Below are 26,635 nucleotides of genomic sequence, written 5' to 3'. Positions count from 1 at the left end.
TGTTTCCGTGAGTACAGTACATGTTTCCGTGAGTACAGTGCATGTTTCCGTGAGTACAGTGCATGTTTCCGTGAGTATAGTGTATGTTTCCGTGAGTACAGTACATGTTTCCGTTAGTACAGTGTGTGTTTCCGTGAGTACAGTATATGTTTCCGTGAGTACAGTGCATGTTTCCGTGAGTACAGTACATGTTTCCGTGATTACAGTGCATGTTTCCGTGAGTATAGTGTATGTTTCCGTGAGTATAGTGCATGTTTCCGTTAGTACAGTGTGTGTTTCCGTGAGTACAGTACTTGTTTCCGTGAGTATAGTACATGTTTCCGTAAGTACAGTGCGTGTTTCCGTGAGTACAGTATATTTTTCCGTGAGTACAGTGCATGTTTCCGTGAGTATGGTGTATGTTTTCGTGAGTACAGTACATGTTTCCGTGAGTACAGTCCATGTTTCTGTGAGTATAGTGTATGCTTCCGTGAGTATAGTGTATGTTTCTGTGAGTATAGTGCATGTTTCCGTGAGTATAGTGTATGTTTCCGTGAGTACAGTACATGTTTCCGTGAGTATAGTGCATGCTTCCGTGAGTATAGTGTCTGTTTCTGTGAGTATAGTGCATGTTTCCGTGAATATAGTGTATGTTTCCGTGAGTATAGTACATGTTTCCGTGAGTATAGTACAGTACATGTTTCCATGAGTTAACTGTATGTTTCCGTGAGTATAGTGCATGCTTCCGTGAGTATAGTGTATGTTTACGTGAGTATAGTGTATGCTTCCGTGAGTATAGTGTGGTGTATGTTTTCGTGCGTACAGTACATGTTTCCGTGAGTACAGGATATGTTTCCGTAAGTACAGGACATGTTTCTGTGAGTACAGTACATGTTTCCGTGAGCACAGTGTATGTTTGCGTGAGTATATTGTATGTTTCCATGAGTATAGCGTATGTTTCCGTTAGTATAGTGTATGTTTCCGTGAGTAAAGTGCATGTTTCCGTGAGTATAGTGTATGTTTCCGTTAGTATAGTGTATGTTTCCGTGAGCACAGGTTATGTTTCCGTGAGTACATTGTATGTTTCTATGAGTACAGCGTATGTTTCCGTAAGTACAGTTCATGTTTCCGTAAGTACAGTAATAGTGTATGTTTCCGTGAGTACAATACATGTTTCCGTTAGTACAGTACATTTTTCCTTGAGTACAGTATATGTTTCCGTGAGTACAGTGTATGCTTCCGTGAGTATAGTGTATGTTCCCGTGACTATCGTGTATGCTTCCGTGAGTATAGTGCATGTTTCCGGGAGTATAGTGTATGTTTCCGTGAGTACATTGCATGTTTCCATGAGTACAGCGTATGTTTACGTTAGTATAGTACATGTTTCAGTTAGTACAGTACATGTTTCCGCAAGTATTGTGTATGTTTCCGTGAGCACAGGTTATGTTTCCGCGAGTACATTGTTTGTTTCCATGAGTACAGCGTATGTTTACGTTAGTATAGTACATGTTTCCGTTAGTACAGTACATGTTTCCGTAAGTATTGTGTATGTTTCCGTGAGCACAGTGTATGTTTCCGTGAGTATATTGTATGTTTCCATGAGTACAGCGTATGTTTCCGTAAGTACAGTACATGTTTCCGTAAGTACAGTACATGTTTCTGTGAGTACAGTACATGTTTCCGTACAGTACATGTTTCTGGGAGTACAGTGTATGTTTCCGTGAGTACAATACATGTTTCCGTCAGTACAGTACATTTTTCCTTGAGTACAGTATATGTTTCCGTGAGCACAGTGTATGTTTCCTTGAGTACAATACATGTTTCCGTTAGTACAGTACATGTTTCCGTGAGTACAGTACATGTTTGTGTGAGTACAGTACATGTTTCAGTACATATTTCTGTGAATACAGCTTATGTTTCCGTAAGCACAGTACATGATTCTGTGAGAACAGTACATGTTTCCGTACAGTACATGTTTCTGGGAGTACAGTGTATGTTTCCCTGAGTACAATACATGTTTCCGTAAGTACAGTACCTGTTTCCGTGAGTACAGTACATGTTTCCTGAGTACAGTACATGTTTCCGTGAGTACAGTACATATTTCTGTGAATACAGCGTATGTTTCCGTAAGCACAGTACATGTTTCTGTGAGTACAGTACATGTTTCCGTACAGTACATGTTTCTGGGAGTACAGTGTATTTTTCCGTAAGTACAGTCCATGTTTCCGTGAGTACAGTACATGTTTCTGTGAGTACAGTACATGTTTCCGTACAGTACATGTTTCTTGGAGTACGTACAGTGCATGTTTCCGTGAGTACAGTACATGTTTCCGTGAGTACAGTGTGTGTTTCCGTTAGTACAGTGTGTGTTTCCGTGAGTATAGTACATGTTTCCGTGAGTACAGCGTATGTTTCCGTGAGTACAGTATATGTTTCCGTGAGTACAGTACATGTTTCCGTGAGTACAGTACATGTTTCCGTGAGTACAGTACATGTTTCCGTGAGTACAGTACATGTTTCCGTGAGTACAGTACATGTTTCCGTGAGTACAGTACATGTTTCCGTGAGTACAGTACATGTTTCCGTGAGTACAGTACATGTTTCCGTGAGTACAGTACATGTTTCCGTGAGTACAGTACATGTTTCCGTGAGTACAGTACATGTTTCCGTGAGTACAGTACATGTTTCCGTAAGTACAGTACATGTTTCCGTAAGTACAGTACATGTTTCCGTAAGTACAGTACGTGTTTCCGTGAGTACAGTACATGTTTCCGTGAGTACAGTACATGTTTCCGTGAGTACAGTACATGTTTCTGTGAGTATAGCGCATGTTTCCGTGAGTATGGTGTATGTTTCCGTGAGTACAGTACATGTTTCTGTGAGTATAGCGCATGTTTCCGTGAGTATAGTGTATGTTTCCGTGAGCACAGTGTATGTTTCCGTGAGTACCTTGTATGTTTCCATGAGTACAGCGTATGTTTCCTTGAGTACAGTATATGTTTCCGTGAGTACAGTGCATGTTTCCGTTAGTACAGTGTGTGTTTACGTGAGTACAGTACATGTTTCCGTGAGTACAGTAAGTGTATGCTTCCGTGATTATAGTGTATTTTTCCGTGAGTATAGTGCATGTTTCCGTGAGTACAGTACATGTTTCCGTGATTACAGTGCATGTTTCCGTGAGTATAGTGTATGTTTCCGTGAGCACAGTGTATGTTTTCTTGAGTACATTGCATTGTATGTTTCTATGAGTACAGCGTATGTTTCCGTTAGTACAGTACATGTTTCCGTGAGTATTGTGTATGTTTCCGTGAGCACAGTGTATGTTTCCGTAAGTACATTGTATGTTTCCATGAGTACAGCGTATGTTTCCGTGAGCACAGTGTATGTTTCCGTGAGTACCTTGTATGTTTCCATGAGTACAGCGTATGTTTCCGTGAGCACAGTGTATGTTTCCGTGAGTACCTTGTATGTTTCCATGAGTACAGCGTATGTTTCCTTGAGTACAGTATATGTTTCCGTTAGTACAGTGTGTGTTTCCGTGAGTACAGTACATGTTTCCTGAGTACAGTACATGTTTCCGTGAGTACAGTACATGTTTGTGTGAGTACAAGTACATGTTTCCGTGAGTACAGTGCATGTTTCCGTGAGTATGGTGTATGTTTCCGTGAGTACAGTACATTTTTCCGGGAGTATAGTGTATGTTTCCGTGAGCACAGGTTATGTTTCCGTGAGTACATTGTATGTTTCCACGAGTACAGCGTATGTTTCCGTGAGCACAGTGTATGTTTCCGTGAGTACCTTGTATGTTTCCATGAGTACAGCGTATGTTTCCGTGAGCACAGTGTATGTTTCCGTGAGTACCTTGTATGTTTCCATGAGTACAGCGTATGTTTCCTTGAGTACAGTATATGTTTCCGTTAGTACAGTGTGTGTTTCCGTGAGTACAGTACATGTTTCCGTGAGTATTGTGTATGTTTCCGTGAGCACAGTGTATGTTTCCGTGAGTACATTGTATGTTTCAATGAGTACAGCGTATGTTTCCGTGAGTACAGTGTATGTTTCCGTGAGTATAGTGCATGTTTCCGTGAGTACAGTGTATGTTTCCGTGAGTACAGTACATGTTTCCGTAAGTAGTGAGTATAGTGCATGTTTCCGTGAGTATAGTGTATGTACATGTTTCTGTGAGTACAGTACATGTTTCTGTGAGTACAGTACATATTTCCGTACAGTACATGTTTCTGGGAGTACAGTGTATGTTTCCGTAAGTACAGTACATGTTTCCGTGAGTACAATACATGTTTCCGTAAGTACAGTACATGTTTCCGTGAGTACAATACATGTTTCCGGAAGTACAGTACATGTTTCCGTGAGAACAGTACATGTTTCCGTGAGTACAGTACATGTTTGTGTGAGTACAGTACATGTTTCGGTACAGTACATATTTCTGGGAGTACAGTACATGTTTCCGTGAGTACAGTTCATGTTTCCGTGAGTACAGTACATGTTTGTGTGAGTACAGTACATGTTTCCGTACAGTACATGTTTCTTGGAGTACAGTATATGTTTCCGTGAGTACAGTACATTTTTCCGGGAGTATAGTGTATGTTTCCGTGAGCACAGGTTATGTTTCCGTGAGTACATTGTATGTTTCCATGAGTACAGCGTATGTTTCCGTGAGTTCAGTAAATGTTTCCGTAAGTACAGTACATGTTTCTGTGTGTACAGTACATGTTTCCGTGAGTACAGCGTATGTTTCCGTGAGTACAGTGTATGTTTCCGTGAGTACAGTACATGTTTCCGTAAGTACAGTATATGTTTCCGTGAGTACAGGATATGTTTCCGTACAATACATGTTTTCGTGAGTATAGTGCATGTTTCCGTAAGCACAGTTCATGTTTCCGTACAGTACATGTTTCTGTGTGTACAGTACATGTTTCCGTGAGTACAGTACATGTTTCCGTAAGTACATTACATGTTTCCGTGAGTACAGTACATGTTTCCGTAAGTACAGTATATGTTTCCGTACAGTACATGTTTTCGTGAGTATAGTGTATGTTTCCGTAAGCACAGTACATGTTTCCGTGAGTACAGTACATGTTTCCGTGAGTACAGTATATGTTTCCGTACAATACATGTTTTCGTGAGTACAATACATGTTTCTGTGAGTACAGTGTAGCTTCCGTGAGAAGTGCAGCTTTCATGAGTAAAGTGTATGTTTCCATGAGTATGGTACATGTTTTCGTGAGTATGGTACATGTGTTCATGAGTTCACGGTATGTTTCCGTGAGTATAGTGTACGTTTCCGTCAAAACAATGTATGCCTCCTTAGATGTGGTACATATTAAATGTACCATGATTATGATACATGGTTTGCAAGTGAAATTTATGTTTAAGTGGATACAGTACATGCTTAAATGAGTACAGTTACTTTTTCTATAATTATGACAATAGTACATGTTTCTGTGAGTCCGATAAATATTTTCGTGAGTACGGCAGAGCTGTTGTGAGTATGCCGCTGCTCCGTGCGTTGGCGACAATTATCCCATCATGAATAATTTACCCACTAGGATAGCGTTATTAGAGTTTTAACGAACAATGTTTCATGGTTAACTACAATGAAATATGCACCTGTAAAACAGAAGCGAACATGCGCAAATTTATTAGATGATTAAGAAAGTAATGTATAGCCCTGGTTGTACAGCGTGATGGTTACATGTACCGACCACTTCCTATCACTCTTATCGATATTAAATATAGTCTAAAAAAAACATTTATTGGTATGACAAAACATTATTGAGCACTGCTTCGATTTATCTATAATATCAGTTTTCAATAAAGACAATTAAGACGCGGTTGTCGGGTTGTCTGTTGTCTGGTTGTCTGTTGTTTGGTTGTCTGGTTGTCTGTATGTTGTCTGTATGTTGTCTGTTGTCTGTTTGTTGTATGTTTGTTGTCTGGTTGTCTGTCTGTTTGTCTGTTGTCTGGTTGTCTGGTTGTCTGTTGTTTGGTTGTCTGGTTGTCTGGTTGTCTGTCTGTTGTCTGTTGTCTGTTTGTTGTCTGTTGTCTGTCTGTTGTCTGGTTGTTGTCTGGTTGTCTGGCTCCCTGGCGATTTAAACTATTCATAATTTCCTTTATTCTTTCGTAGGGTCATGATAGGAAAGCACTGATTACAATAACAATCTGTAAACCGCTTGCCAAATTATGCGTACGACGTCAAAAAGATCAGCAACATGCGAAAAAATCCGTTTCGACGGTTTTATTAAGATGTAAAAAAGCATCTGTAGTCCTCTTGTGACGACTTGGTGCGGGTTTAAAAACAAGGTACATGTTTGAACAGTGACATACACATTTTTTCCAAGTAATCGCTAAAAGGCCGTACATAGTTGTAGCTACACACACGGGCAGACGTGAAGAAGGTGAGGAAGTATACAATAATTCTAATGCGCACTTCTCTATCTGAATGGGAGGTGGAGTGATCGACTCTAAGATACATATTTGACTAGGGAGGTGTACAATGTAGCATCACTCCCGCCGCACGCTCTCCGCCATCAAGTATAAATCACATGGCACGAAGGAAATCAATCACTTGTCACTAGCACGCGCTGATGACGTAATTATAAACGTTGCCATGACACTCCTAGTGAACCAAGTACTATTATATATACAAACAGGTATTCTAAAAGCAGTAGGCTACTAATAGTCGGAAAAATATGTCGGGCAACAATAACGACAAGATATTGATTGTCGGTCTTTTCAGACCAATGGTGTCTTATGATTTCGTTTGGTAGACACAGTAGTGAGGGGTACTTTATGATGTATATGGTAAGTGGATACATATCGTCCCTCGTACTAGATGTGCAGCAAGCTGTAGCCGACTCATGTTTACGTCTGATATAATTCGTCTGTAGATCGCATGATCCCCAATCTTAAATGGAGCGTACAGCAGTAACAACATTTAACCTCCGGTAAATATGGCTGACGGCTGTCTGGACCTAGAGTAGCTGATGTCCCGTCATGGACCCCTATATCATCAAACACAGGAACAGTTACAGACAAACCGAGCGGGGTCAACAGCGCCATCTGACGGCGCAAATTGTATCACCACGACAGCGTATGTCACTATACTTCCAGCAAACTGTAAAGATAATTTAACAAAATAGTTCAAAAATATATTACAAGTTAGAAAAAAAAGAACCACAACTTTATTCTACCCTAAGTAGTTAACCTCTCTTTAGAACCATCTTTGTATTCCGTACATTTAACTTAACTGATCATGATGTCTCAATTGTAGCTTTGATCACAGTAGCTAAATAATATTACGACAGCATTAAAGTGAAATCTATATTCAGGAGAGTCACCCACATTATCGCTTATTGTGACCTTATCATTTGTTAACTATTAAGTTTTGTGTGATGTTTTAAGCTTTGTGAAATAATCTTCCAAAGAAAGCCTTAACAAAACACAATACCGTGTCGTTCTCATCAGCATCCTTCACGTAACAAAACACAATACCATGTCATTCTCATCAGCATCTTTCACGTAACAAAACACAACACCGTGCCATTCTCATCAGCATCCTTCACGTTACAAAACACAATACCATGTCATTCTCATCAGCAACCTTCACATAACAAAACACAATACCGTGTCGTTCTCATCAGCATCCTACACGTAACAAAACACAATACCGTGTGATAATGCAACATCACGTGCGACAGAGTGATAGTGGTGTTAGCACCAACATGGTTAATCGATGGCACACGGTAATGGTAACAACACACAATACCGTGTCATTCTCATCAGCATCCTCAACGTAACAAAACACAATACCATGTCCTTCTCATCAGCATCCTTCACGTAACAAAACACAATACCATGGCATTCTCATCAGCATCCTTCACATAACAAAACACAATACCGTGTCGTTCTCATCAGCATCCTACACGTAACAAAACACAATACCGTGTGATAATGCAACATCACGTGCGACAGAGTGATAGTGGTGTTAGCACCAACATGGTTAATCGAGGGCACACGGTAATGTACCGGAACTTGAAATCATATGACGTCAACGGCCGTTAACTGATCCCCGTGTTAACATTGCGGCTTACACGCTACCTATCCTTCACGTAACAAAACACAATACCATGGCATTCTCATCAGCATCCTTCACGTACCAAAACACAATACCATGTCATTCTCGTCAGCATCCTTCACGTAATAAAACACAATACCGTGCCGTTCTCATCAGCATCCTTCACGTAATAAAACACAATACCGTGTCATTCTCATCGGCATCCTTCACGTAACAAAACACAATACCATGGCATTCTCATCAGCATCCTTCACGTACCAAAACACAATACCATGTCATTCTCATCAGCAACCTTCACATAACAAAACACAATACCGTGTCGTTCTCATCAGCATCATTCACGTAACAAAACACAATACCGTGCCGTTCTCATCAGCATCCTTCACGTAATAAAACACAACACCGTGCCATTCTCATCAGCATCCTTCACGTTACGAAACACAATACCATGTCATTCTCATCAGCACCTTTCACGTAACAAAACACAACACCGTGCCATTCTCATCAGCATCCTTCACGTTACAAAACACAATACCATGTCATTCTCATCAGCATCCTTCACGTAATAAAACACAATACAGTGTCATTCTCATCAGCATCCTTCATGTACATCGTGCCTACACCAGATAATGGATGGTATGAGTGTACAAACGTTGACCTGAACTCTACTGAAGCCGTAATTTGCTGCGAAGGTACAAATGTGACGATAGCATACAACCCAGAAAGTCGAAGAAGACGATATCATATAACCCGGAGAGTCGAGGGAGACGATAGCAAACAACCAAGAAAATCGAAGGAGACGAAAATATATAAATCGGGAAGTCGAGGGATTAATTGTTCGATTTGGCAACGTTTTGAAGGCACTCCCGCATATGGACGATGAAACCCTTTTTAAGAACAAATAAACTTATTAAGTAATGGACTGGACACGTAAGATAAAATTATTCTGAACATGAGGATTCTCCTCAAAAATGTTTATCAAACTTTTGACTTTTCAATTCGATCTGAACAATATTATACCTCATACTGAAGAAACGCTTCCGTAATTGTTTTACGAGAGCTTTTTTTCTAAAGAAAAAAGTCCGAAAGGCAATATCAATAATGAGCGTAAATAACATTGGAACATTTGCTGTCAATATCTGAGTTGAGTTCGATGGCAAGATTTTCCATAATACTGTAGGCATTTCTATGGGAACAAACTGTGCCCCTCTTCTTGCCGATTTGTTTCTTCTTATGAGACTGAAAGTATTGATGAGCTTATCAGGAAGGGTACAGACCTTGAATTTCACATTGAGATATATCGACGAGTTGTTGTCTTCAAAACAAAATTAACTACATCGATGGTACAGTGTATATACCCTCCTGAGAATCTACAGACTCTTCTAATTCTCCCGCTTTCCTCGATTTTTACTTGCGACATGACCAACAAAGTTGCCTACTACTAAGCCGTACGATAAGCGGGTCGATTTCGACTTCCCAATTGTGAACTTTCCTTTTTTTGATAGTAACATCCGTGCTTCCCAATTCCTGCTCCGAATATCATGACTTCCTTGATCTAAATATGTCAATACACCACAGGGTTTCCAGTGATGCTGGTTGATGAGGACTATGCCCATTTCGTGGTCGCCATCATGATCCCATAGAGAAGTATGCTGTTACTGTGTGTGATATGGAGGTCCATATGCTTTAACATGTTCATTAGTCTACCTTGTGGTTTTATTGGCAAGTTTCGATGGAAGGACATGACATTACTTGGCGTTGACTTAGATGTGTAGGTCGGGTGTCGCTGATGATCCTTCCGGATCACATGGTCTTATTATCATTGTACTCTTTCAAGAGTCTCCATTAAAATCCTTCTTTGTTTATATGTTGCTTTTGTTTTGTCGATTTTGAGTTCGAATTTTTATTTTGTTGACAACTCGTTTTCTCTTGTTTTTTAAAGGAACTTCCCTGATAAGGGCGGTTTTTGAAACCTGCACCAGGAGATATGTAGAACAGTTTTCATGTAAGACAGATTAGACATCTAGAAAGTTTGGGAATGTGAGACAGATTGGGGACACGGGTTATGGCATGAAGCACATACATGATTTTAAGTCCGTACAAGAACATACAATATTGCTGAATTGTGATAATGTCAATAAAAACTGTTAATGTGTTATGTGATGATGGCGTAAAGAGAAATTAGTTATTATTAAATTCATGAAATATAAATTTGATAGTCCTGACATAAATGTAGCGTGTATAGTTTAATGATAATGCAACATCACGCGCGCACGAGTGATAGTGGTGTTAGCACCAACATGGTTAATCGATGGCACACGGTAATGTACCGGAACTTGAAATGATATGACGTCAACGGCTGTTAACTGATCCCCGTGTTAACATTGCGGCTTAAACGCTACCTGTTATTGAATAAAAATAAATCTATATAATAAGAAAGTTAAGCTATATTTAGACAAAATGTAAAAGCTTAATTTTGCAGTTCCTTGCGTTTATATAGCTATGATATATATGTAAACAAGTCAACCGTATCGACTGTTAAGGGATTCCAGGACAAATGTTGAATAAAAATATGATAACCGAACACCGCCCCTGTCATTTAGATTTGTATGACGAATGATATTTTTTATTATAACTGTCAAATAAGAAAGAAGATTGTACCACGCGCGTCGCAATACAGACACGATTGTACTACGAGTTTCGCGAATGCCCGATTATACCAAGCGCTTTGCGAAAGGTATTTATTGTACCACGTGTATCGTAATACAGTGAAGATTGTAACCCGTGTATCGTGATACAGTGAAGATTGTAACCCGTGTATCGTGATACAGTGAAAGTTGTAACCCGTGTATCGTGATACAGTGAAGATTATAATCCGGGTATCGTGACACAGTGAAGACTGTACACGGCGTATCGTGATACAGTGAAGATTGTAATCCGTGTATCGTGATACTGTGAAGATTTTACTCGGCGTATCGTGATACAGTGAAGATTGTACTCGGTTTTTCTTGATACAGTGAGTTTTGTACTCGGCGTTTCGTGATACAGTGAAGGTTGTAATAGGCGTATCGTGATACAGTGAAGATTGTACTCGGTTTTTCTTGATACAGTGAGTTTTGTACTCGGCGTTTCGTGATACAGTGAAGGTTGTAATAGGCGTATCGTGATACAGTGAAGATTATAATCCGTGTATCGTGATACAGTGAAGATTATACTCGACGTATCGTGATACAGTGAAGATTATACTCGGCTTTTCGTGATACGGTGAGTTTTGTACTCGGCGTTTCGTGATACAGTGAAGATTGTAATCCGTGTATCGTGATACTGTGAAGATTTTACTCGGCGTATCGTGATACAGTGAAGATTGTAATCCGTGTATCGTGACACAGTGAAGATTATACTCGGCGTATCGTGATACAGTGAAGATTGTACTCGGTTTTTCTTGATACAGTGAGTTTTGTACTCGGCGTTTCGTGATACAGTGAAGGTTGTAATAGGCGTATCGTGATACAGTGAAGATTGTATTCGGCGTATCGTGATACAGTGAAGATTGTAATCCGTGTATCGTGACACAGTGAAGATTATACTCGGCGTATCGTGATAAAGTGAAGATTGTATTCGGCGTATCGTGATACAGTGAAGATTGTATTCGGCGTATCGTGATACAGTGAAGATTGTACTCGGTTTTTCTTGATACAGTGTGTTTTGTACTCGGCGTTTCGTGATACAGTGAAGATTGTAATCCGTGTATCGTGACACAGTGAAGATTATACTCGGCGTATCGTGATACAGTGAAGGTTGTACTCGGCGTATCGTGATTCGGTGAATGTTGTACTCGGCGTATCGTGATACAGTGAAGATTGTATTCGGCGTATCGTGATACAGTGAAGATTGTACTCGGCGTATCGTGATACAGTGAAGATTGAACAACAGGTTCACAATAGTTATATTGTTTTTCTTTTAAAACACAAGTCCATAAATCGTCTGCTACGACACGAACCCTGTCGGAATTCCCCCCTAATAGAAAACAAAAGGACGACTTCCTCTTTGGCAACTTTGTCGATGCATGTAATTAAACAACCAAAGGTGTTTTGTCAAATGATCCTGACAAGCACACACCCGACACAATGTTTATTTAGTATGGCTAGTTGACACATTTTTTCAATATTATACATTTGCATTTATAGCATAGTGTTGTATGCATTCTAAAGACACGCCCGAGACCGCATAGAATCAACACAACAATCGTCATCTAAAACAATACAGAAATAATGACAACTTAGATATAAGGACCCCGGTGTCAGTCCTAAACATATATTTATCACATAATCGGCCTGTTATCCAATGAATTCGCCCGTGTAATATTTTTACAGTTTCCACGTAGCAAAACACAATACCGTGTCATTCTCATCAGCATCCTTCACGTAACAGAACACAACACCGTGTAATTCTCATCAGCATCCTTCACGTAACAAAACACAATACCATGTCATTCTCACCAGCATCCTTCACGTTACAAAACGCAATACCGTGTCATTCTCATCAGCATCCTTCATGTATATCGTGCCTACACCAGCTAATGGATGGTATGAGTGTACATACGGTGACCTGAATACAGTGAAGATTGTACTCGGCTTTTCGTGATACAGTGAAGATCGTAATCCGTGTATCGTGACACAGTGAAGACTATTTACAGTTTCCACGTAGCAAAACACAATACCGTGTCATTCTCATCAGCACCCTTCACGTAACAAAACACAAAACCGTGTCATTCTCATCAGCACCCTTCACGTAACAAAACACAATTCCGTGTCATTCTCATCAGCACCCTTCACGTAACAAAACACAATTCCGTGTCATTCTCATCAGCACCCTTCACGTAACAAAACACAATTCCGTGTCATTCTCATCAGCACCCTTCACGTAACAAAACACAATACCATGTCATTCTCACCAGCATCCTTCACGTTACAAAACGCAATACCGTGTCATTCTCATCAGCATCCTTCACATAACAAAACGCAATACCGTGTCATTCTCATCAGCATCCTTCACGTAACAAAACCCAATATCGTGTCATTCTCATCAGCATCCTTCACGTAACAAAACCCAATATCGTGTCATTCTCATCAGCATCCTTCACGTAACAAAACCCAATACCGTGTCATTCTCATCAGCATCCTTCATGTATATAGTGCCTACACCAGCTAATGGATGGTATGAGTGTACATACGTTGACCTGAATACAGTGAAGATTGTACTCGGCTTTTCGTGATACAGTGAAGATCGTAATCCGTGTATCGTGACACAGTGAAGACTATTTACAGTTTCCACGTAGCAAAACACAATACCGTGTCATTCCCATCAGCATCCTTCACGTAACAGAACACAACACCGTGTCATTCTCATCAGCATCCTTCACGTAACAAAACCCAATATCGTGTCATTCTCATCAGCATCCTTCACGTAACAAAACCCAATATCGTGTCATTCTCATCAGCATCCTTCACGTAATAAAACACAATACCATGTCATTCTCATCAGCATCCTTCACGTAACAAACCACAATACCGTGTCATTCTCATCAGCATCCTTAACGTAACAAAACACAATACCGTGTCATTCTCATCAGCATCCTTAACGTAACAAAACACAATACCGTGTCATTCTCATCACCATCCTTCACGTAACAAAACACAATACCGTGTAATTCTCATCAGCATCCTTCACGTAACAAAACACAATACCATGTCATTCTCATCAGCATCCTTCACGTAACAAAACACAATCCCATGTCATTCTCACCAGCATCCTTCACGTTACAAAACGCAATACCGTGTCATTCTCATCAGCATCCTTCACATAACAAAACACAATACCGTGTCATTCTCATCAGCACCCTTCACGTAACAAAACACAATTCCGTGTCATTCTCATCAGCACCCTTCACGTAACAAAACACAAAACCGTGTCATTCTCATCAGCACCCTTCACGTAACAAAACACAATACCATGTCATTCTCACCAGCATCATTCACGTTACAAAACACAATACCGTGTCATTCTCATCAGCATCCTTAACGTAACAAAACACAATACCGTGTCATTCTCATCACCATCCTTCACGTAACAAAACACAATACCGTGGCATTCTCATCAGCATCCTTCACGTAACAAACCACAATACCGTGTCATTCTCATCAGCATCCTTAACGTAACAAAACACAATACCGTGTCATTCTCATCAGCATCCTTCATGTATATCGTGCCTACACCAGCTAATGGATGGTATGAGTGTACAAACGTTGACCTGAATACAGTGAAGATTGTACTCGGCTTTTCGTGATACAGTGAGTTTTGTACTCGGCGTTTCGTGATACAATTAAGATTGTAATCCGTGTATCGTGATACAGTGAAGATTTTACTCGGCGTTTCGTGGTACAGTGAAGATTGTAATCCGTGTATCGTGACACAGTGAAGATTATACTCGACGTATCGTGATACAGTGAAGATTGTACTCGGCTTTTCGTGATACAGTGAAGATTGTAATCCGTGTATCGTGATACAGTGAAGATTTTACTCGGCGTATCGTGATACAGTGAAGATTTTACTCGGCGTTTCGTGGCACAGTGAAGATTGTAATCCGTGTATCGTGACACAGTGAAGACTATACTCGGCGTATCGTGATACAGTGAAGGTTGTAATAGGCGTATCGTGATACAGTGAAGATTGTAATCCGTGTATCGTGATACAGTGAAGATTTTACTCGGCGTTTCGTGGTACAGTGAAGATTGTAATCCGTGTATCGTCACACAGTGAAGATTATACTCGACGTATCGTGATACAGTGAATGTTATACTCGGCGTATCATGATACAGTGAAGGTTGTACTCGGCGTATCGTGATACAGTGAAGATTATACTCGGCGTATCGTGATACAGTGAAGATTTTACTCGGCGTTTCGTGATACAGTGAAGATTGTACTCGGCTTTTCGTGATGCAGTGAAGATTGTAATCCGTGTATCGTCACACAGTGAAGATTATACTCGACGTATCGTGATACAGTGAATGTTATACTCGGCGTATCATGATACAGTGAAGGTTGTACTCGGCGTATCGGGATACAGTGAGTTTTGTACTCGGCGTTTCGTGATACAATTAAGATTGTAATCCGTGTATCGTGATACTGTGAAGATTTTACTCGGCGTATCGTGATACAGTGAAGATTATACTCGGCGTATCGTGATACAGTGAAGGTTGTAATAGGCGTATCGTGATACAGTGAAGATTGTAATCCGTGTATCGTCACACAGTGAAGATTATACTCGACGTATCGTGATACAGTGAAGATTGTACTCGGCTTTTCGTGATGCAGTGAAGATTGTAATCCGTGTATCGTCACACAGTGAAGACTATACTCGGCGTATCGTGATACAGTGAAGATTTTACTCGGCGTTTCGTGATACAGTGAAGATTGTACTCGGCTTTTCGTGATGCAGTGAAGATTGTAATCCGTGTATCGTCACACAGTGAAGATTATACTCGACGTATCGTGATACAGTGAATGTTATACTCGGCGTATCGTGATACAGTGAAGGTTGTGATAGGCGTATCGTGATACAGTGAAGATTGTACTCGGCTTTTCGTGATACAGTGAACATTGTAATCCGTGTATCGTGACTCAGTGAAGACTATACTCGACGTATCGTGATACAGTGAATGTTATACTCGGCGTATCGTGATCCAGTGAAGGTTGTACTCGGCTTTTCGTGATACAGTGAAGGTTGTACTCGGTGTATCGTGATTCAGTGAATGTTGTACTCGGCGTATCGTGATACAGTGAAGGTTGTACTCGGCTTTTCGTGATACAGTGAGTTTTGTACTCGGCGTTTCGTGATACAGTGAAGATTGTACTCGGCTTTTCGTGATACAGTGAAGGTTGTACTCGGTGTATCGTGATTCAGTGAATGTTGTACTCGGCGTATCGTGATACAGTGAAGATTGTACAACGGGTTCACAATAGTTATATTGTTTTTTTTTTTAAAACACAAGTCCATAAATCGTCTGCTACGACACGAACCCTGTCGGACTTCCCCCCGAATAGAAAACAAAAGGACGACTTCCTCTTTGGCAACTTTGTCACGGCATGTAATTAAACAACCAAAGGTGTTTTGTCAAATGATCCTGACAAGCACACACCCGACACAATGTTTATTTAGTATGGCTAGTTGACACATTTTTTCAATATTATACATTTGCATTTATAGCATAGTGTTGTATGCATTCTAAAGACACGCCCGAGACCGCATAGAATCAACACAACAATCGTCATCTAAAACAATACAGAAAAATGACAACTTAGATATAAGGACCCCGGTGTCAGTCCTAAACATATATTTATCACATAATCGGCCTGTTATCCAGTGAGTTCCCGTGTAATATTTTTACAGTTTCCACTAGTGTAATATACCCTGGAGCGTTTTTCATTGGCTGTGCCAGTCAAAAGTCGATTGTGACGTCATAGTATGGACAATGACGGGACGTTATAAATTGTGAATGGCGCAACAAAATGTCTGTCTCCGTTTGATTAAGTCCTCTACATTTTGGCTTTAAAACTTGTCAAAATGTAAGTTTTCTGAGTTATGTGATAAAAAGTATCTTAAATTTGTTTTCATATCATATGAGCTTTTATGAAACTCATCTCGAAGTTTTAATTTTTGCTCGCAAAGGCTCGCAAAAATAAAAACACCTAAGACTCGTTTCATAAAATCTCATATGAAATGAAAACTAATTTAAGATCCTATATATCTTTATATTAAACAAGAGAATACGTCAAGAAACGACAACAAACGTATTTCCATCACAAAATCGATCAGCCAGGGCAAAATATGAACAAAGGAAAGATTTACATGGTGACGCCTGAGAAAGTACACGACGATACCACTAACGTTGATCGAGTTCATAACAAAATAATACCACGTTCACCAAGTGGGAACCGGGTTAGTGCGAGAAAATAACAAGCACACTTATGATAAAAAAAACACATCGACCTTCACATCACGCAAAGAAACAGAATATCTCCGAATGCGGTCATGATGCCGACCATAAAACTGGCCAATGAGAGATAAAGAAAATCTACTATCGGTTACCGTAGCTTATCAGCTTAGTAGTAAACAGTCCCTGTTGATGATGTAGAAGCAATTGTGGTGTCCTTGATTCTGGGAGGTATATGATATCGAAATGGTCAAAACAATTCTTGTTATTTATAGATAACAAATTGTTGATATAGCTTGAAGGACTTGTTATCGGTTCTTATAAATTCAGCCTTATATGAACACATAAATAAGTCGACCAAAAGAGAGGCGCAATGGTTTCAATAGGAATGCCTGCGGTTTGCTGTTAAATCTTAGTTAAGTATCTGCCTTTAGTTTGGGTATTTGTTGATTGCCTTAACGATGTAGATACAGTCAGTGAATCTCAGGAACAAAAAGAAGAGCACGTGTCTTACAACATCTCAGTAAATCTACGACTGAAATAGATCGCAAAAGAAGTGTTGTTCCCTTTTTTTGCAGTTAAATGACAGACTTACCTCATGTCTGAGTATAGAAACAATGTGTTTCCGAGTCGGTTCATTGTCTGTAATACCACTTAATTCGAATAACATAACGTCCCTCTCGGGAATGTCTGCACTTCCGAAACATATACGAAGGCAGCAATAAGGAGCCGACCGGGAACACCACGGCACTTCCTATCTCGTTAAGTCAGAATTCATAGAGAATCAATTTCCCTGGACAATATTTTCATGACAACAAAAGGAACTGTTTCCAATTCTGAATGTGCTACATCTAAACTGTTGTATTCACATAAATGCATAATAAAGGTGTTGAAACTTTTTTTTTCAATTTCAAGAAACAGAGGACACGTTGTGCATTCAACTACAGCCATCAGTACATCTTTGTTAAAACTTAAAATAACCCTGTTTAAGACTCCAATAACCCTGTTTAAGACTCCAATAACCCTGTTTAAGACTCCAATAATCCTGTTTAAGATCACTGTTGCCTAGAAAGCTGTAACAACACGACTGTTGGTAAGAATCTTTTCCCCTACTTATTAAATTAGCACAACCAATTTTAAAAATCGTTGAATTTACGTATGACCGTTATTATCAGTGCAAAATAGTGCTATTTTTTTAAGATTTGTTTATTTTATTTATTCATTTACAGCGGATCTGGACTGAACGTGTCCGATCGGTCAATCTTTGCAACCACTTTAGACGTTTTATCATTAACTTGCGTGTGTACGTGACAAAAGTCACTTCCCTACAGGTACAGCAGTTGACTTGACCATAGGTGAAGTTCGGACCAAATCTATTTTATTTAAGGATTGAGACTACTACACTATATATTTCATCAATGTCACAGTTGGCCGTGCCCTTACATTGGTTTGTCATGACTGAGTGACATATTGCCAGTGACAAACCTAGGTCTTATGTACAATATTTGATTGTAAAAAATTCTAATTGTGATTCAACATTGTATCATAACTATAATGATATAAATGCAAAACAATTTTTGTTATAATGGTATGTGAAAAAAGGAACAGAAATACTTAAACTGGTGTAATAGAATATCAAATGCAATAACGGTTTCTGTTTTTTATGCATTTCGCTGGACTTCATTTTTAATGTCAATCTATCAACAATCATCGTATAAATTGTTGTGTGTATGTCATATTGCCATCAGCCGGTCTAGCTTTAAAACTTACAGGTAATATAGCTGACTTTTTCATATTCGTCATACCTGGCAAAAGAATATTATTGTTCATAGAAGCTATTTCGTCGAACTTTGGTCAGTAGCACAATCTGTAGAATATGGACTAATGTAGCATTTCAACCGCACGCAGCAGCTTGTTAGCAATTTACCAAACAAATTAATCGTATTCACAATATTAGGTAGAATTTGCTGGTAAATGATTGGGCACCTGTACCAAGAGAAGAAATGACTGAATCACGACGGCCTTTGATGTTGATCAAAGAAATGATAAAAATGTCATCCCTTAAATGCATTCAATGCATTATAGGTCCGAACTATACATATTAGGTGAACTGCTGTACCTAAGGGGATAACGCTTTTGTCACACAAGCATGTAGCATCCCGAACTTCAACAGGGTGAAGAATGTCTTCTTTACCTTCTTGTAACTGGGTTGGCCGATTGAGTGAATCAAATACAGTCTGAACTAAAACCATGTAACGAATGTGATGCTTTATTTTGTCTCTGACATAACGAGGGGCGCGAATTGATCAACCTTCATGAGAGTTAGTGAAGGCAACGAGACTTGGTGAGATGGGCGAGTTGACCTACAATGCTGACAATGTGTGAGATGAGAGAGTTGACCGACGAATGTGAGTGATGGGTGTTCGGCCTAGAAAAATGCATGATTGGCGAGTTGACTTACAATGGTTGAATTGATGAGATTGACCTGCGAATGTATGTGGCGAGTTGACCATCGAATGGAAGAATATCTTGCTTACCTACAAGTGTCATGACAAACCAATAAAAGGGCATCATCACTGACTGAGACATTGATAAAAGTGTGAATAGTCTCAACCCTAAAATATCATCGATTTGGTCCGAACGATCCACATTGGGTTACGTCAACTGCTGTTCTCGAGGGAAACTGATTTTTGTTATGTGCACAAACGCCGACCAATGCGTGGGACGGGTTACTTGACATACCGTGATAATTGTCGGTCTATCGATGGTGAAGAGTCCGAACGCCGTAAATCCTATTGGGTGGCTGGTCAGCTGATTTAGGAACACTGTGATCTGCAAAATTATGGCGAAGAAAATCTCTATATCCTGATAACAATAAATACTTAACATTCATGTAAATCCCTATATAATTGAAGAACTTGCCCAAGGTAATGTGTGGTAACATAAAACAAGAGGCTAAGTGGGTTGGCGTCATTCATCTTCACCGTAACTATATGTAAGGGAAGCAGACTAGATGAGCAGTGTCTGAAATATTTCTGTGATCTCGGTGTTGCATTATGGCCGAGTTTGTATTTCAATCCACATAACATCATTATATCTCAAATACGACTTTGAAATTCTATATTTAAATACTTCTGTGATCTTGGCAGTATGTCAAGGTCAATCATTTGAGGAAAAGAACCTTATAGTACTTAAAACAAAGAAGCTTCTTGTCGAATTGAAACTTTTTTTTTATCATACCCTTTACTGACCTTTAACCCAGTTCAGCTATCAAAGTTGACCACTGACCACAACCCAATGCATTTTAGTATGTCTTCATAACATACGACAGTGTTGTGGCTCTTCACTTCAGGACACTTTTTTCTTTTAGATGTTTTTGATTAATTTTGACTCCTGCTTCCTTGAAAGTAGGACACGATATCATAATTGATAAACATTTAAAGCACTCGATCCAAGGTACATGACGCTACTGGAAGATATGATAACTTTAGACCTCCGTAGCAAGATGTTTTTAATCCCTTTACCCATTAAATAGTCCACATTGACATTTTACCCAGACAATCCCCTAAAGTAAACACTTGACCGCCACACAATACGGTAGAAAACAATGCACATGCTGCATTAAATACGAACGTAGCATGTGTATCATATTGTTGTATACGTTTTTAACATCTTTGACCACTATGACCTTGAAAGTAAAATAAGGTCATTTATTTGAGGAACGTTAAAGTTCACCGCCCCAGTTACACACATTTACTTGCCAGGTATCATGACCTAAGGACTTGCAATCCTGAAGAAGACGCTTAACGACCGGCGCAAAACTATACCATATGATCACAGAAGGCTTATGTCCTGTGTTTTAGTAAAGTAATCCAACCCCGATAAATGCACTTACTAGCCAGATACAATGACCTGAGGACTTGCAATCCCGGTAAGCTAAACTCACATATATTTACTTGTCACATGCATCTAGTCCTTGTGTCATGTTTTAATACGACAGAGATCATCAGCAAACAGTACTCCGTTAACGGCAACGCTCTCTTCTTCTGTGATGATCGAGAGTGTGACTATGGACGTGTACGCTTCTTGGTTGTTAATTAAATCAGTCAATATTACAATACGTCAGTAATTAATGGATATCAAGTCACTCAATACTCGTGTGAAGCAATATTGTTAATATTCACCACGCATACACCGTGCCCACGCAGTTGTAATTGATGAACGGAGGTATCATGTTATGGTCACGAAATGGGTATTTATCACAAGTCACAATACCGTAGAACATATAACTTCTGTCGTTACCAATGGACTGTAAAAGTTTGTGTCAATGACATTTTCTCTGCCAGCAATGGAATGTGTTACAGTAATTGAAAACTAAAACGGAAATAAATTAAATTAAATTTTGAAGTGTAGAGGAATTCTATTCAAAGGCATGCACATGTTAATTTTTAATACATAAATAGGTATATGTCTGTCTGTTTGTGTGGACCTTGATTACGTACCTGGTGACATTCCTCCGAGGTACGACAGCTGAGGTCTATACCGTACAGAGACTCCGCCGGGTAGTGAGCCTGTAACAGATCCGACAATCACCATCACCCTGTGTATCTAATAACTGGTTCTCTCACAGAACGCCCCAAATTCACCAATATTCCTTAATTTAAAAGAGCTGTTTTCATTTTCCCATAGTAATATAACGTAAGTTAAGAAACTTAACTTCTAAATATTCATATACAAAGTTTTAAGTACGGGTTTTTTCTTCTTATTTCAAAGAAAGTTTGAGGAACTGGTAATAGGTTTCAGTCATTTAATAACAATTGAAATAACCATGACGTATATTTCGATGTACGGTGGACACCAATAAGATGAATACAAAGAGTCTATTATTCCGTCTTTGCGTATTGCAGAGTCATCTTCTCTTGAGAGCAGGTATTGATTGTTACGTCATTGGTTCGTGTGAGAAAATTACGTCGTTTTCTCAAAAATTGATGACGTTACTCTCACAAACAAATGACGTAACAAGCAATACCTTACCCACTTTGCCACTGCGGCCCCAGCACTAGACATCCCCAATGAATAGCATGACTTATCGTGTGGTATTTCCGTCTCCCAGCGATGGGTACTTACCATGTGATTCACAAGCCCTCCGCCGATGAACACCAACATGATCTGGATGAGACTGAGAGAGACGGACCACCAGGTCGCCATGTAGGAGAAAGTGTCGATGGTCTCGAAGAGAACGAAGTAGAGGGTGAAAATGATGAGGGGAATGATAGTGCCGACGACCAGGAGTATGTACGTGGAGACCAAACCGTCAATGATCCCCAACAGACGGATGAGATTACCATGTTTCTGGCGTAATTGCTCAACATCACCTTTGAACTTTCCATCGACAAAGTTTTCTTGAAGACGTTTAAAAAAAGCTCTAAACGCTCTGTAAAGTCCAAAAGCCAAAATACCAAATACAGCTGTCATTGAATACCACGCCGAAATAAAATAGAAGAAAATCAAAACAAAGAGAAATTGGAAGAACATATTGAAGTGGTGTTGATCGGTGAACGAACCGCCAGATCCAATTCCGCCCCCTTCCATTAAGTAAGCACCGATGCCCACGAATCCAAACTCGACCAACAACCACACTACATACAAAACGGCTGCCACAATAGCGGAACGCCTATCTCCAACAGCAAGACGAGGGTCCAAGGATATAACATGTTTGTCCCAAGTTGTAAAGATAGTGTTCCAGTGTTTGCTAAGCCAGATATTGCACAATGCTGTACATGCCACCTGGAAGAACCAAGTCGAGGTAATAATCTGATTACATACAAAGCCGTCAAATGATGTCATGCCATTAAAGGACCAGAGGGACAGCGCCAAGTTACCCCATAACAGACAGACGACAAAGATTCCGTACAGAAGACAGGGAGAACAACAGCGTCTGCTGAGCATCTCCGTCACCGACTGTTTTCGACACGGACTACTCAGTGTGACGCCATAAAGCAGCCCTGTGAGTCGAAGTATCCACAAAATTGGTCCAAGTGAGTCCTTTAAACCCATTCTAGAATCGGTGATTTTTCTGTCGGTGTCTGAACTGTCATTATCAGTTGATCGTTCAACAAAAGGCATCACTAGCGTTGGCATTCTGTGTTGAAGGTAGAAGTACCGTACTTTCCTTGTTGTTTCGTTAGTATAGAAGATGGTGGAACACTGAATTTGAACATAACAATGATTGCATGAGGAACCTGTACAGATATATAGAAGAACGATGACGAAAGTTTGTCTGTTGCAAAGGTTCAGCGTGGGTCTTGCATCATTAAGTGCTTATCCCAACCTAATGTCTACATTATTACCGTGGACGAAGGACACATGACAGCAATATGATAGTTTTGTATCAATTGATTTGGTAGTACGGAGTTCCGTCACTCTCGGGGTCAATCAATGCTGCTACTGTCAACACGAGGGTCTCTCACTAGTTTGTCCGGGTTGTTGAGATTGATGGTGATGGATGAAGTGTACACATGGAGACAAATCGGTATTTGGACTTCGGATATACGATACCCTTCATTTTACCTTGTGTACATAAACCAAACATGGGCAGTCCTAGCCAACTGTGACCACATGATTCTGAGAATAGGAAAAACAGGTAGTAATCGCTACTGCACGACACACACTGGACCATGTTATATAACGGCACCTAGGTTACAGGTATTATGGAATCATTTACAGAATACACAATGGGTGACGATCAACACGGAGTCACAATACAAAGTGACAAACTGGGTCAAGATATGCACAAAGAACACACATACACACACAGTCACGATATACACAAAGAACACACATGTTCTGGCATCGTGATGGTATTATATTGGATGGTTTCAATCAGGAAAATAACTCAAAAACTTTCAACGTGATGCCTTCTTTTAATTCCGGAAGTACAACTCAAAACAAAACCGATGTACGGTAACAAATTACGGAATCACCAAATACTAACATACAAAACGGAGCAATTCCGGATATTCAATTGTTGATTATACAGAATATACCATGTATATAACATCCCCCCCGCCAAGACAAAATTTTACCCTTTAAAATTTTGAATTAATATAACCATCAATAGAATATTATACGGAAAGCAAATTATCGCCAAATGGTAATACAATCAATTACTATACAAACATGCATCATCCACTGGTAATATAACAAGATACACTTATCTGACTAGTTTCATCAATCTCACTTCATGAAGTCTACTAAAATATATGTGAGCACAATCATATGGAGCATGAAACCATGAACATTATAATGATGTAATCTGAAAATATTCAATTTCTATCTGCTTCAGTGTTATATATTCTGTATACATGCCTTTCAATACTTTGTTTGTGTTTGTTCAGCCATCAAATTACTGTTGTAGTTAGGAATGTGCTAATAAAGATGAATTATGAATTATAACATACAAATCAATATTTTGTGCAAATGAGTTATGTAATAAACAATAGACAATACACCAGCTGGTTGAGTTAACATGAGGAAACATACCAAGGGAGACAATCACTTGAAATTGTTTGCATTGCATATTTATAATCAATTACTCCTAACCATGGAGAAATATATGAAGGTTATAAGAAACAACTAAGCATCACATACTGCTATCATTATTGTAGACCTAATTCCTTCGAACCAGTAGAAAGTACAAATTGTTTCTATAATGCACTCACTATAAGTATTATTGATCAAAATACAATGGGACGGGTGAGAAATTAATATAGACCTACATACAAAATACTCTTAAATTACCTATGGCCACAGGTGACATACTCTCACACAAACACTCGCCTGCACAATTTGTCAATTCTCTCATTATAAATGATCTAGTATTTTCTGGCATATAACATAAATGGTACAAAAGAGTATATATACAAGTAAATGTGTCTCATCACAAGATACTTAGAATAGAATACTGTATATATAACCACTACATCAACCCATGCAGACTTTTTGTTAACTTTTTACACAGTTCATTCCTAAAAAAAATCATCCTCTCATGAACCATTATGCAAAGAAAGGTGCGTCTATGTACTCTACATATCGGGTAACATTATTCATGCGGTCAATAGGAAAGGAAAACATCAAATCCATGTACTCTTCAACATTCGAGATCTATACAAAATTAGCAATTGGAAAAAAAAGGAACATTTTAGCTCATAACACCAATCCTGTTTAAAGTTAATACAAGCAGGGATTACCAATTTCCACATTGTGAGTGTAAATGTAAGTACTGCAGGATTATTCGCAAACTCATAAATGAAATGGTGGTAACAGCGATATATACAGGTATAGTAGCTTCTTTGCTAAACCTAATTTAAAGCACTTTTTATATATCTACTAACTAAACAACAAACATAGAATGTCAAATTTGAATGAATGCAGCACAATTTGTACCGGTATATGAGTACAGGTACATTTTATCTACAAACCATGTTAAGAACATCACACTACCAAGTAAGAAATGTTTCAAAACAACATAGATCGCATATAAGACAATTTCACAAAAAAAATGTAAAAATAGAAATGGCAAATTAACAAAATGGTTATGAATCATAGCTGATCATATAGCTGAGTTCATCGATCATGTCAGTTTCACGATAATCACTATTGACTTCCTACAAACACGTTGGAATGGCTTCTCTCCTGTATTCGCACCATCGTGTACATCCAACAAAGTTAATAAGAACTTCAACGAATAGAAATCGGAGGTTTTGCCATTATAGCCTTCCTAGCAGCAGGGTTTAGCGCATCAGACGTTACCCAAAGTGCGTTTTTGAGAAGGTTCCCCGACAAAGTGAACAAAATACTCAGTCACTGGATCACGTTGTCTCTGAGCCAATATTCGTTTAATCTTGTAATGTCGGTCATTTGAACTTGACACATCCGAAGAGTCCTTAAGTGAAGAACTACGATATCGCAAGGGCTGCCTCTTTGTTCGTTGCGGACGACCTGGAAATACTGGTAGATTCTCTGGTTTTTGTGTTACCTCGGAGATAGAATCAGAATGTTCAGATGATTTAGATCTCTCAGAGGGAGTTTTACTTTCATGTGCGGTTTTGATGGAATCCTGTGTAGAATTATCCATATCGGAAGTTTCAACCGAATCCTGCAGGGAATTTGAATGATTCGGTTCATCGAATATATCGCGTCTCTGTGTTGTCGGATCAACATTCTCCGTTTGTACCCCAGTCTCTACCTTTGATGATGTGATGACCGTAAAGAAGTCCATTGGAGATGGAGCTCTTACATGTGCTAATTTGCGTCTGTTTACAGGGACAGGTTTCTCAAGATTTTTCGCTGTTGCCGGATTGTACAAGAATACCAGATGAGCTGAACACGGTTGTCTGATCACAAATGGCCCTTTGTAGATATTTTGTAACTTCTGGCCCACACCGGTAGGTTCATGACGTAAGTAAACATAGTCAGCAACATTTAACTGCATGGGCCGAATTTTATTGTTCCCTTTGTCCAACATTGTAGCCTGGGCCTTCTCTATATGTTCCATCATGTCTTTGTG

The 26,635-nt window shown here is 39.4% G+C and overlaps 1 protein-coding gene across 1 annotated transcript; it reads right to left on the bottom strand.

The window, feature by feature from the left end:
- Nucleotides 1-6,236: 6,236 nt before the first annotated feature.
- Nucleotides 6,237-26,194, bottom strand: LOC110452061. Its single transcript, XM_021500343.1, has 4 exons — nucleotides 22,195-26,194; nucleotides 21,570-21,638; nucleotides 19,810-19,899; nucleotides 6,237-7,114 (listed from the first exon to the last, which is right to left on the bottom strand). Exons 1-4 carry the CDS (start codon nucleotides 23,206-23,208, stop codon nucleotides 7,010-7,012), a joined length of 1,278 nt encoding a protein of 425 aa, XP_021356018.1. The 5' UTR covers nucleotides 23,209-26,194; the 3' UTR covers nucleotides 6,237-7,009.
- Between the last annotated feature and the right edge of the window lie 441 nt (nucleotides 26,195-26,635).

This window comes from Mizuhopecten yessoensis, unplaced genomic scaffold (assembly GCF_002113885.1).
Source record: "Mizuhopecten yessoensis strain PY_sf001 unplaced genomic scaffold, ASM211388v2 scaffold6373, whole genome shotgun sequence".
Classification (NCBI taxonomy): Eukaryota; Metazoa; Mollusca; class Bivalvia; order Pectinida; family Pectinidae; genus Mizuhopecten; species Mizuhopecten yessoensis.
Note: the sequence above shows the minus strand (reverse complement) of the source record. Positions and strands in the feature narration are given on the sequence as shown.